Source organism: Chanodichthys erythropterus, chromosome 15 (genome assembly GCF_024489055.1).
Source record: "Chanodichthys erythropterus isolate Z2021 chromosome 15, ASM2448905v1, whole genome shotgun sequence".
Classification (NCBI taxonomy): Eukaryota; Metazoa; Chordata; class Actinopteri; order Cypriniformes; family Xenocyprididae; genus Chanodichthys; species Chanodichthys erythropterus.
In genome coordinates, this window is record NC_090235.1 from 12,330,531 (window position 1) to 12,343,836 (window position 13,306).

General features: G+C 34.5%; 1 protein-coding gene across 1 annotated transcript in view; it reads left to right on the plus strand.

Moving 5' to 3' along the window:
- The first annotated feature begins 1,772 nt into the window (after nt 1-1,772).
- zgc:63863 (uncharacterized protein LOC393372 homolog) overlaps nt 1,773-13,306 on the plus strand; it is a 30,632-nt gene continuing 19,098 nt past the window's right edge. Inside the window, exons 1-6 of the mRNA XM_067361475.1 lie at nt 1,773-1,991; nt 3,024-3,209; nt 3,288-3,368; nt 5,832-6,018; nt 7,024-7,125; nt 12,558-12,699. Coding sequence (XP_067217576.1) covers nt 1,928-1,991; nt 3,024-3,209; nt 3,288-3,368; nt 5,832-6,018; nt 7,024-7,125; nt 12,558-12,699 — 762 coding nt within the window. The 5' untranslated portion in view covers nt 1,773-1,927. The remainder of the gene's footprint in view (nt 1,992-3,023; nt 3,210-3,287; nt 3,369-5,831; nt 6,019-7,023; nt 7,126-12,557; nt 12,700-13,306) is intronic.

Consider the following 13,306-nt stretch of genomic DNA (forward strand, 5'->3'; position numbering starts at 1 on the left):
ATATTTCTAAATTATACTGATTATTAAAGGTGCACTATGTAAGATTTCTGTCGCCTAGAGGCCTATTCAAAACAAAGGCGTAGCTTGATGACGCCAAGTTTGAGCGAGAAATCCTGGGACATGTGGTCTTCACCTCAATGGACAGTGCAAAAGAATAGGGATAGGACTCGGGAAGAAATCATGTTCATGGATGTGATTATTAACGTTACTGTAGTATGAAGCAGAGCAGGACCGAGTGTTGTGGAGCTGAAAGAGCGATTGAGCAACACACGCCTCACGAGCAGCGGGACCTTTATTATGACACAGTCGCCATCGCCGCTTCCGCTTATCCGGTCATGAGTATGAGGTAACGCAGCTCTGTTTATCATATTAGATACATTTGAGAGTGTTGAAAATGATGTTATAACGTTACTCTGTGCGTTCGCTCGGCGGCTGCTGTGAGACACTGTTACACACTGCAGTAAGATAGATCGATTTTAGAATATCATATTAAATGCTGGAAGATTGTGTTGATAAATGGCATGCAATTAATTTTGAAGCATATTGTATGATGGAGAAAACGCTGTAATACTGTTAATAAAAATAAAGCTGCATCTGATTATGCTATGTTAGCTACTTCACAAAATAGTGTTTTTCTCTGAGGCATGGTAAAGCATGGTACTCGCAAAACATCAAGAAAATTAGATTTAAACAATAAGACTAAACGTGTTGAGCTATATAACAACAATTAGTTTTCTGTCTATAAATATATCAAAACAGATGTTCCCTTGTCTATTAAAACATGTAATATATTAAAGCGTCTTTGGTGTTTCCATGGTTTCTACAAAATAACACTGGAAACCGAGGGTAACGCGGGTATGACGCGATTGACAGGGGACTGCTGACTCGTCCCGGAGCCTTGATTAAAATTGCAATTTTCTCATGATTTACAAATACTTGGAAACATTTGGAATATTGTAAGTTCTCAAGTGAACAAAATATATAACACTGGCCTAGTGGTTTTTGGATATTTTACTGCAAAAATATTACATATTGCACCTATAAATGAATCTTATGTAAGCCTATATATTATAATATACATAATATATAATTATACTATAATTTCATTAACTGTACTAGATGTTTCACAAAGATGAATTCCTGTTGTATGACAATAGGCTATATGTAATTTAGATTCTGATTATTATTATGATAATTATTTATAATAATAATTATTTATTTAAGATCACCAAAATAAAATAACTTTAATATAATATATTAACAGAAACATGAAATTGTGGTTCAGCAGCTTGATATTTTTATTTATGAATATTCTGATATTAAAATTTCATCAACTTTAATGTCATGTTTTATCAATTGTTTTGAATTTTACACATGATTTGAGTGAACTTATGAATTTTAAACATTGCTCTTATAAGTTTTTGGGGTTTTTTAAACATAAATTTGTTGAATAGGCTATAGCCTAATTGAATTGTTTTTAATGTAAATGTCATATGTGTTAATAAACAAAAATGTCTAATTATGATAATTATGGCCCACTTTACCTGAAAAGAAAGTTGTCTGGAGTGCATTATCTAAACTTTACCCTACATAACTCATGTAAATACAAACACGCCGCGTGTCTGTCATTATGAGCAGGTGGAGAATCATGCTTGAAATGAGCCAATGGCGTTGAGCCTCTTGAAGTCTGTAAACCAATCAGATACGACGTCGACAGCAGTCAGGGTTGAGTGACTCACCGGCGTTTTCAGCCAGTAAAAGTAAAGCTCGGGTGACGTGCGCTCCTCCACGTAACGACGCGGTTCTGAGGGGAATCGTAAATGCCACTTTCCTTTCGTTTTTACTGCCAGTTTTGAATTAAACTTATATTATTGTCATCACAACAGCATGTATTCGATATCCTCATGACTGTGAGTCGCAAAAAGAGATGAGAAAAGCGAGAAAGCGACTGCCGGCGAGCGGATCGCAAGCGTCTGTCAGGAGACACGAAGGTACGTTACCGGTTTCGTTTCATTATAAACTTACTGAATGTATGTCACAGACCGTGTTAGATGTCCGTTATGATGTGCGCGATACATTAGAAATCAGTGAACTTGTGTGTAAGAGATTTATTATGTCACTGAATGTGTAAGAAGATACGTTATGTTGTTACTGAATGATTGACAGGTCCATGATGATGTCACTGAATGATTGACAGGTCCAAGATGTGAGAAATGTGTTTCTGTTATGATGTCATTGAATGAGGGTCCTTTAAATGACATCACTGAATGAGTAAGAGATCCATTATGATGTCACTGTAGGCCTATTATGTGGTTTATAATTGGCATAATTTAACTGTTAATTTCATTGTGTTCACTCTGTGAAACCTGTCACAAAACCATCAAGACTTCAATCATAATTTTGTTCCTCCTGTTTAGTTTTGGTGGTTTAACCACATAATTTTAATTAAACATTTTAGTTTCCACTGAGGTTAAAGTTATTTGAAGATGTTTAAAGTCTTTTCTGATTTGATTTGCCTATATAGACTGGATCAGACAAGATAAAATGTTCATTCTTGCACTGATTTAAGCCATGCAAATTTCATTTTCCAAGGAAGTTTGTGGCGAGTTGGCCATTTAACTGTTTACTCCCATTTTGTGCATGTTGCGTTATAGTTCACCCAAAAATGAAAACTCTAGCATCATTTACTAACCCTCAAGTTGTTCCAAATCTGTATAAATTTATTTGTCCTGTTGAACACAAAAGAAGATATTTTGAAGAAAGTTTGTAACCAGGCCACTTTTGGGCCACCATTGATTTCTATAGTAGGAAAAAAACTACTATGGAAGTCAATGGTGGCCCAAAACTGTTCAGTTTCCCACATTCTTAAAAATATCTCCCTTTGGGTTCAGCAGAACAAAGAAAATTATACAGATTTTGAACAACTTGAGGGTGAGTAAATGGTGACAGAATCTTCATTTTTGGGTGAAATATCCCTTTAATTTTGCATCCAGCCTCTCAGATGTTTTGTACTTCATCTGCAGAACAACTGCCCTGGAAGAAACAGAAGCTTCTGGATATCCATCAGGCCCTGAACAGTGACCCCGTGGACATCGAGACCCTGCGGCGGGCGGCTGTGAGTGAAGGCGGTTTGCTGACGGATGACATTAGGAGAAAAGTTTGGCCCAAACTCCTCAGTATCAACGTGTACAGTCTGCCTGCCAAACCCTGTAAGTGTGTGTTTGAGTGTCTGGAACGTGCCACAAAATCCAACGATGTTTACTTTTTCTTATTTCCCTCTTTTAAAGCCAAAGATGTCCGAGAAGACCACAAAGACTACAGACAGGTGGTGCTCGATGTCAGGAGATCAATGCGGCGTTTCCCGAAAGGTCAGTGTCTGATATATCAGTGACACACCATCACATGATTCTTGAGACATTCATCCAATCAGGGGTGAGTGATAAACTGGTTGAGATGATAGAAGTTTGTCTGCCTGTATAAATTTGTGTGTCTTATGCCATAGAAAAGCGTGAGAAATTAGATTTGACAAAAAATTATATTTTTAGTTGTAAATTGCATGACGTTTTAAAATAAAAAATAAGCCAAACTATTTCAATTCAGTAGTTTCTTCCATTTTTTTACAATAAAATTCTTTCATTATTTTAACTTGAATAACACAAACATTTTCGTTGCAGATTGTAGTATCAGTATAATATAACAAATTGAGTGCAAATCAGTGATTCATATATATTTTGTCAATTTTGCTATCCTGTAAGCCACAGAAGAAAAATTGGATTTGACAAAAAAATTATATTTTTCACTGTAAATCACCTGACTTTTTAAAATAAAAATGAAGCCAAACAATTGTAAGTCAATAGATGCTTCCATTATTTTTTTTAAAAAGAGAGTAACACAAAGATTTCCCATTGCAGATTATATTATCAGTTTAACAATTTGTTTAATTGATTGATTAGAGATTAGAGACTACATTTAATATTTACTGCATACATTTACATTCAGTTAGCAGGTGCTTTTATCAAAAATTACTTAAAAATAAGAGATGCATAAGAGATTAAGGCGACAAATGAAAAGTGCTTATACAAAGTTTCAAATGTTTTTATAGAAAATTACAGACTAGAATAGGGTAAGAAATAAGATATTTATATATTTTTTTCAATTTAGTTTTTTTTTTATTATTTGCATTGTTTTTTAAACCCTAAAATGTTCTATATTTCCAGGTTTAAATTAGATTTAGATAATCCCAGATTTTCAGTGTGGTCTCTGATTTTTTTTGAGAATATCTCAATATTTTTCTTGATATAAATGATTGCTTATATTATCGTCCCTAATTCCAGTCAGTGTTATTCCCTCACTGTGCGTTTGGAACAGTGCATTGATTGTGTGTTATCTATCTGAACACAAATACATGTGATATTTGGACAAAGTTTTAAGTCACAAGAATAAGGGAGACTTTTACACATCATCATCATCATGTCTTTAGGGTGTGTTTGATCCATAGACTGTAAAAAAAAATAAAAATATGGACGTAGTGTCCATGACGTCACCCGTAGATTTCTGAAGAGCAGTTTTGGATAACTGAAAATGGGCAAAGAGGCGGGATGTGATCATGTTAGCAGGCTAAAGAAGCAATCTAATATTAATAAAGATAACCAGTTATATAATTTGAAAATTCTAAAGGTTTACTGTCAACCTATGGTGTCTTTTTTACGATATAGATGCTCTAGCACCAGTAATTGTAATTTGTGTGGGGTTTGCAAATAACAACATAAAAATCAAACTGGACTTCATACCTTGATAATGAAATGGTGATCGCGAGATGAATCCAATCCATGGCACTTGGGTATAATATACCATGAGTGTCCATTGAAAAACAAAAAACAGTACTTTTTGTCCACAAAAGAGTTAAATCCATGAAATATTGATATATTATCCATTGTTTGCATCACATTTCTTCTGAATGATCTGCTCTCCATCATCGTTCTTCAAGAATTTATGCAATCTGAGCAGCGTTTATGTTGTAAAACTGTATATGATCGTATATATATCTCACAAACAAATGAGCCCACGTCGAAAGTATAATTTTTCAAAATGGTGTGACAGTTTTAGTTATAATATCCAAGCAGTGTTGTCTGAGTTTTATATCCTCCTGCCATTATCATTGTAGTAAATCTCAGGAACAAAACTGTTAGCCAATGCCAAGACGATCCAACAACGTGTTTATCTTCCACATGTGTGGACATCTACACAGATGCACATCTGTCTCGACCATTAACGCAGCAAGCCATATTATTTTAAAATTGTATATATTATTATTTTATAATTGTTTAAAATAATTCAGAAAAAAGCACAAACATGGCAGAGATGCCAAATTCAGGGGCTGGAATTAGCTGAGGTAAAGTGACGGCTCACAGACAACAGCAGCAAACCTGTCACTCAAGTGACCACGCCCTTAATTATGCAGAACTTTAAGGCTTAATATTTTTTAAATGGACGAGTTATAAAAAAATTCACCCCCCTCAGAGTTGTCATGAAGGACAAAATTAGAAGTATAGACCAAAAGACAATTTGATCCAGGCTGTAAACATGTTTTTTTTTCTTCTGCTGTAAACTTGGCCGTTTTAACATGGGACTCAATGAGATTCTGCTCTCTTTTGGAGTCTGTCCCTAGCAGCCAGTCGATGAATTGCAGTTTAAGTCACTTCCGTATTGGCTTCAAGAGAAACTGGGGGACGTTGCCGCTTGGTTTGATCCTGTGATTATGGAATAATTCATTTTCACACCTCTCCTGCTTTCAGAAATGATAATTTTGTCTTTGATATAATGGTTCTCAGGCATGCGTGTGGACCAGCGAGAGGTTCTCCAGGAGCAGCTGATAGACATCATTCTGGATGTTCTGAGGAGAAATCCTCAACTGCACTATTACCAGGGTTATCATGACATGGTGGTGACCTTCCTGCTGGTTGTGGGGGAGAGGATGACCATCGCGATAATGGAGAAACTGTCTAATCATCATCTCAGGTGAATTAACCTGACCTAGAGCTGCACCATTAATCGTTACAAGATCGCAATCTCGATTCAAACATCCACGTGATCTTATTCCTAAATGACAGCGATTCGGCTCTGTCTATTAAACCTTTGACAATTACGATCACAGCGAACATTCAGATCTGCGTTCTGAGCCGGAGAGATGTTGTCATGTATAGGTATGAAAAGGCTTCACAAACTTGAGTCACACAGAATCATTATTTCTATCTTACAATAACTCAGATTATCACAGAAGTACTGGGATAAGAGTTTATAGTTCAGATATAAACACTGATGTCTACAGTAGCGAATCATCTTTTGAAAGTAACTTGACATATCAATCACATCGTCACATCGTTAGACAAGCATTTATTCAAGAGATTCATCCAGTAATGAAACAAGTCTTATTGAGTGAGTCATTGAATCATTCAATCAAACCAATTAAAAAAAAATAAAAAATTAATTAGATAATCAGATTTATTAAATATTTATTTTAAATAGATTGCAGCAATTAACATTTTGTCAGAACCTCTAGTGAATTGCATGTTATTTTGTTTAGTTGTCTATTCAGAATCGTTGGAGAATATCATGATTCTCAGTTTATCCAGAATCATGCAACTCTAACATTTTTTGCATTTTACCACAAATGGATATTTTTGGATTGTAAATCAAAAACTTTACTGATAGTGTACAACCGTTTCCGCAACATAAAATTTTACATTTACTTTTGTGCATTTGGCAGGAACTTTTATCTAAAGTGACCCACATTTCAGATGACACTGTTGTCTTCTGTAGAGTTGCTTTATAGCTGAATTGAATTTGTTTAATAATTGATCGAGACTGTTATTGAACTGAAATTGAATCAAAATTAAGTTTGTAACAATGTAGCACTATTCTCTACTGTTTGAGCTCCAGGAATGCTTATTTTCGTGTTACTCTGATAGTGATAAGTATCCTCAGACATTTTTTGTTGTTGTTTTCTTCTGTTGGGAACTGCAGGGATTTCATGGACCCCACCATGGACAACACAAAACACATCCTGAACTACTTGATGCCCATTCTGGAGCAAGTGGACCGAGAGTTACACGACTTCATGATAAGGTAGGCTTGATTGTGTTATGCTGACTAGTGATTATCTGTGATTGATTGTGCACATTCTACACCACAACCGTTTTTACACAAGTTAAACACTAAGATAATTCTGGGTCTAAATTGATGCACGTTTGAAGCCATTGCTAGTAACCACTTCTTCAGTCAGCTGTAAACGGTCTCCAGTTTGACTCATTATTATTGAACATTAATGTCTTGTATTAAAATTTATAAAAGCGGTAAGCCACTCAAGGCCATCCTACATCCTACTACTTTGAAGTAGATGTGATGTAAAGCTTTAGCAAACCCTGAGTTATCTTAAAGGAATGTGCCGGGTTAAATACAAGTAAAACTCATTCTGTTGATTACCACAAAAAATGTCTTATCTCTCAGAAATTATATCTAGGGCCCTATAATTTCAGCGATCACGGACGGAATCGCGGAATCCATTCATAAAAACGGAATTTACTATATAACGCGGAATGTCACGGAATTCGACAAATTTTTGATGAATGAATTAAAAGCAGGTCAGTACACGTAAATTAAATCGCGATATGGACTAGTGACTGAATATTAAACCGCAAAAAGACTATTTAAACATGAATCCTGCATGCCTGTGTGCCTCTGAAATGAATGATGTGGAAGCGCAGTTTCATTTACCTCACACCGCCTCACACACACTCACGCGGGGGCGCACGCACGCTGAAGCACATGTGACGCTCGCAGTTTTTTCGTCCTGTCGCCTCACTATATGAACGCACGAATTCATCTCCAGAGCTGCTCTGAAAGTCACTACATCAGCATTTAACCGCTTCGTTTGAGAAAACTACCGTCAAAAACACAGAGAAACTCAAAGCTCTAGGAAAACTGTCAAAATAAAGGTTCGATTTAACTTGACAGAAACACATTACTGTTGTACTGTAGAATTTAGATAAATTAATTTAACAATAAATTATTAAAATAAATGTAAACAATAATCTCAGTTTTTTACATGTTTTAATTTTAACAGTAAAACTCTGTTGTGCAGCACATTGTTTGACAAAGACAATTTGTTTTAATTTCATGATTAAACGATAAATTAAATGGTATGCGTTCATTTGATTGCCAGAAAAATTTAAATACACAACAGAATTTCTGAAGAAAAAAAAAATTCATAAAAATATATTTTTTAATTAATTAATATTGTTTTTAAGAATTCAATTAATTAGACATGCTTTTTGATTATTAAAATGGAATTAAACCATTAAAGTAGAATTCAGAAAACAGAATTTGGTAAAAAATAAAATTTGAGGGGAAAGAATAAAACGTAGGTCCCTAAAAAAAAAAAAATAGATTTACTATTTCAATAAATTAAACATGCTTTTTGATTAACCATTAAAATGGAGTCAAAAAATAAATAAAACGGGGAAAAAAACGGAATTTGGGAAAAATAAAACGGAATTTGGGAAAAAATAAAAAGGATTTTATAGGGCCCTATATATCATATCTCTCATAACCAGAAGTTCACACTCCAATCAAAAAAGTCCCACCTCTAAATAGGGCAATTTGCACACCTTTACAGTTTAAATAACACACATCTTATATGGAAGAACTGATGTAAGCAAAATAGGAGCTTTACATTTTTTGCTTATCTTCTGAAAAGATTGTGAATGAATGAATGATTAAATGAAAGTGTGTTTAAACTGAGGGACAAGTCAAAGTAATTTTTGTGGTAATAAATCAACATCACAACCAATAGCTTGTTTGGATCCTGTCAAAGGGAATATTCCTTTTTTTTCCTGTCCTGAAGAGGGCAGCAGAGGGTGTCTTTAAATGTCTAGACAGAGTCATGAGAGAGTGACGCCTGCTAACAGGTTTGTCTTCGACTATTATACACTGTCTGAGGCTGTAAAAGCTGCTGAAGTCTGTGACATGGATCTGAAATGTCTGTACGTTTGTTGCCAGTAGCTGTGTACGCTGAATCAGGTGAGAGGTAGGGAGTAGCAGTGTGTATAGATGCACAGTGATGTACGGTTTGCTTAATTTCTGTCAGTTACAAAACTGATTTCCCCACAAGGGCACACACACGTTATGAAATATTCTCACGAGAGACTGTTTTCTGTTTGACCCTTCATCAAAGTCACTGTCACAGGGCTCAGATTTTTAGGGAAAAAAAAAAAAAAAAAATATATATATATATATATATATATATATATATATATATATATATATATATATATATATATATATATATATATATATATATATTTATAAAATACATATAAATATATATAAATATATATAAAATCAAATTACTCTTCAAAAAAGACTCACTAAAAACCCATTTATTTATATATATATATATTATTTTTTTTGAAGAGTAATTTGATTTTTTTTTCACTTTATTAAATAATTTATAATAAATAAATATTTTTTAATTATAAGACTTTTATTATATATGTATGTGCGTGTTATAATTATAATGATTATAATATATTGTATATTATATTTGTTTATTGGTATGTTACTGTTATGATGGAGTTGTTTTGTTGATATTTGTTTTCTTATTGCATTAAAATTAAAAAAAAAAAAATTGTTCATAATATGCATTAAAATATCTGGAGATATTATTATATCTGAAGTCTTACAGTGCAAAACATAGCTTGTTTACTAAATTCAGTCTGTTTTACAGTAGCTGCTGGTTTCAAGACTGTTAAATCATTCTTTCAATACTGATTAATCCTCATCTAGTGTCTGCTAGCTAGATAACATGCATATTTGCATCAGCAGAAGTAGTTAAACCTCACAGAAATTAAAAATATTTAAGTGTGCATAAAAAATGCATGTACACTTTCAGCAACTATAAGATCGAAGGAATCTAAACACTGGGCTGAGACTCTCACACACTGACATCTCCATCACTGAGCTCTGTGTCAGACAGATAAAAGTGTTGCATATTCCCCACACGCTCTCAGTGTCATCTAACGTCTATGTATTTGTCCTTTGCAACCTGATGCCTAAGGTTGCGTGCTTCTTGCTGCGTGCCCATCTTGTTTATGTGAGAACCATTTGGTTTGACAAGCCAACAGAATCGTTGATATGCGGTTCATTTATGGCGTGTGTGCGAGTGTTCACATAAACCTGTAGCTCGGCGTTGCGTGAGGCTTTTCCGGCTCTGGTTTGAAAAAGCAGGTTATTTTTAATGGCGACTCATCTAAAATGTAGAGAATAAGAGGTTCTTCATAAATATTGCATGGGCGCGTCTCACCGCAGCGCTGGTCCACAGGTTTAATGGTGTTGCTCACTCAGGTGCTGTTGCTTTTGCTTTTATGAATCCTTCCAAACAAGTTAATAAAACTTCAGAACTTTTAAAAAGCCCTAAAAAAAGAAATGATGCTTTTCTGTTCCTGTTCGTGCATCAGTTTTGTCCGTACAGAGAAGCATTTACTGAGCTCTTGCAGCTGTCTTACTGTTCACAAAAAGAGCTTAATCCATTGCAAATCATTACAGTTTCTTTGTTATTGGTTTTGTTCTCATCTAGCATGTACTCGTGACCTTGCCGCACGTTTACAAGACGGAGAAAAGGCCTACAGCGCTGTTAAATTGCTCACATGGAGTATCAGTGACTGTGATTAATGAATGTGTCAAACATGCATTCTTGTGTTTTGCACATGCTAAATGCTTCGGTGGGTTTTTCGAGGAGTTTCGGGAGGATTGGTGGGAGCTCTGCTCTGTCCTGTCATATTTGAATGTTGATTTCACAGATTAGAGGCTCTTTCAAAAGGTCATGTTGCCATTGAGCGTGTTTACTTATGCCAGGTACGTACTGTACATGACGCACACAAGGGTACGGTCCTGCTGTACATGCTGAATGCAAGTTTTTCTAGTGGTCATATACCAAATATATATCCAAATGAATAGAATCAATAATAGATTGGAATCCAATCCAATCCAATCAAAAGCTTGTGAATCACAATCAATTCGAATTGTGAAATCTCTCAAAACACAGCCCTATTGATGAATTTTTTTTCAAATATCTGTACAGATTATCCAGGTTGCTTGTTAGAACCACACTGTGTATTCCTAAACCCTGGGTTAACTAGTGCCCTATGAAATCCGTTTTATTTTTTTCTAAATTCCGTTTTTTTCCATTTTAATTTTTTTGGGGGGATTTTTTATTTTTTATTTTTTTTCCTGTTTGAATATTTTTTTTAAACAATTTTAATGGATAAATTAAATTTTAGTAATTAATTGTGTAATTAATTAATTGAAATCATGAAACTTGTATAATTTAACAATTTATAAAAAGTTGAACAAAAATGACATTTTTCGGGACCTATGAAATTCTAATCTAATTCCTAATTCCTAATTTTTCCTTTTTTTTTGGGTTCTGTTTTAATGGTTAAATTACATTTTAGTAACTAAAAAGCATGTCTAATAGGGCTGCACAATTAATCGAATTTCTAATCGCGATTACGATTACAGATGCCGCTATTTTTCGCGGATTATTAATGTTCAAATACACTCAGAAACAATATCACAATCCCGATGGATCTGGTGAGTATCAAAATAAAACAGTTCAGGAAGAATGTGTCTGTCAAATCTTAAAGGGACAGTAGCTGAATAAACATGCCACTCTCTATGTTGTTAATGTTCATCAAACAACAAAAGACAAAGAAAAAATCACTTACTGCTCTTGACTGATTAACTTATGTAACTTTAATTGATTAATTTTTACTTTTATTTTATTTTTTTTACTTTTTTTTTGGATTCTGTCTTAATGGTTAAATTAAATTTTAGTAATTAAAAAAACATATCTAATTAATTGAAATCATACAATTTAACAACAATTTATAAAAAGTTTAACAAAAATTACAGTTAGAGGGTTTTACTTTTCCATTTTATTTTTTACCAAATTCTGTTTTCTGTTTTAAGTTTTCTGAATTCTAATTTAATGGTTTAATAAATTTTTAATAATCAAAAAGCATGTGTAATTAATTGAATTCATAAAAACAACAAAATATAATCATTTTTTAGAACATTAATTTAATTTACATGGAAGAAAAATTTTGATTATTTCTTAACCGAACATTTATTTTGACAGGTTGCAGTGAAGACCTTTAAGTTTCTGTGTGTTGACGCGATTCCACGTTTCGGACACCATTTGACACTTTTCCCCCAAACGCTGAAACAACTGTTTATACAACCCGCTGTGTTTCCGTGATTGTCCAAAGCACGCGAATATGAGGCGCATGATTGGTTGTCTGTTGCATCTAGTCTTAACATTCTAACACCGCATCATTTCATTGCTCACTTGCTCAGAGTATGTTTCAGCATGGAAAATATTATGCGAAAGATAATTGGGTCATATGTACTTAATAATATGTGAAATTGTTCAGTTTGACCTGATAATGTAATGCATATGATGTTGATTATGCTTATAATTGATTGTGTTTGTGTTGCAGGTCAGAGGTGGGCACCATCTTCGCCCTGAGCTGGCTGATCACATGGTACGGCTATGTCCTGTCAGATTTCCGGCATGTTCTGCGGCTCTATGATTTCTTCCTGGCCTCTCACCCACTCATGGCCATCTACTTTGCTGCTGTGGTAAGGAGGAGCGTCTCTCTCTGCAGTCTGTACTTTAGTCAGTCCATCTCCTGCCTTTCAAGGACATCGAGGCAGTGCTGCGTTCTGACCTTTTCAGTGTTCGTGAGAGAGAGAGAAGGTCTGAAGTGTCTTATAAAACTATTTTTAACTTGACCAAGCGTCCTGAAAATGCAATGCTCATGCCACAAGATGCTGAAAAAGCTGTTTTCACACTTACAAATGACCGTAAAATTGTCAATTTGACTTTTAGGGTAAATACACAATTTTTACTGGTAAGATACCATTCACACATCAGCACCAGAAGCTCTTTAGTTTCGTCAATCCAATTTGACAACGTTTTTGCCTTCCGAGTGACAGGCTCAAAGGGCAGTTCAAAATGGTTTTAAAAATGTGAGGCGAGCGTCACATTTTTAAAAACGTTAGATCATGGCACTGAAAAAGTGACGAGACGTGACTCAACAGTTAAACACGCCCGTCTAGTTCATGTTTACATAGAAAAACAGTTAAAAAGCAGTGCAGTGGGACACAAAAATGCATCCTGTGTGAACCGGCCCACTGTAAACGTCACAGAGTAATTGTGACGTCTCGGTGTCGACTTTATGATCGG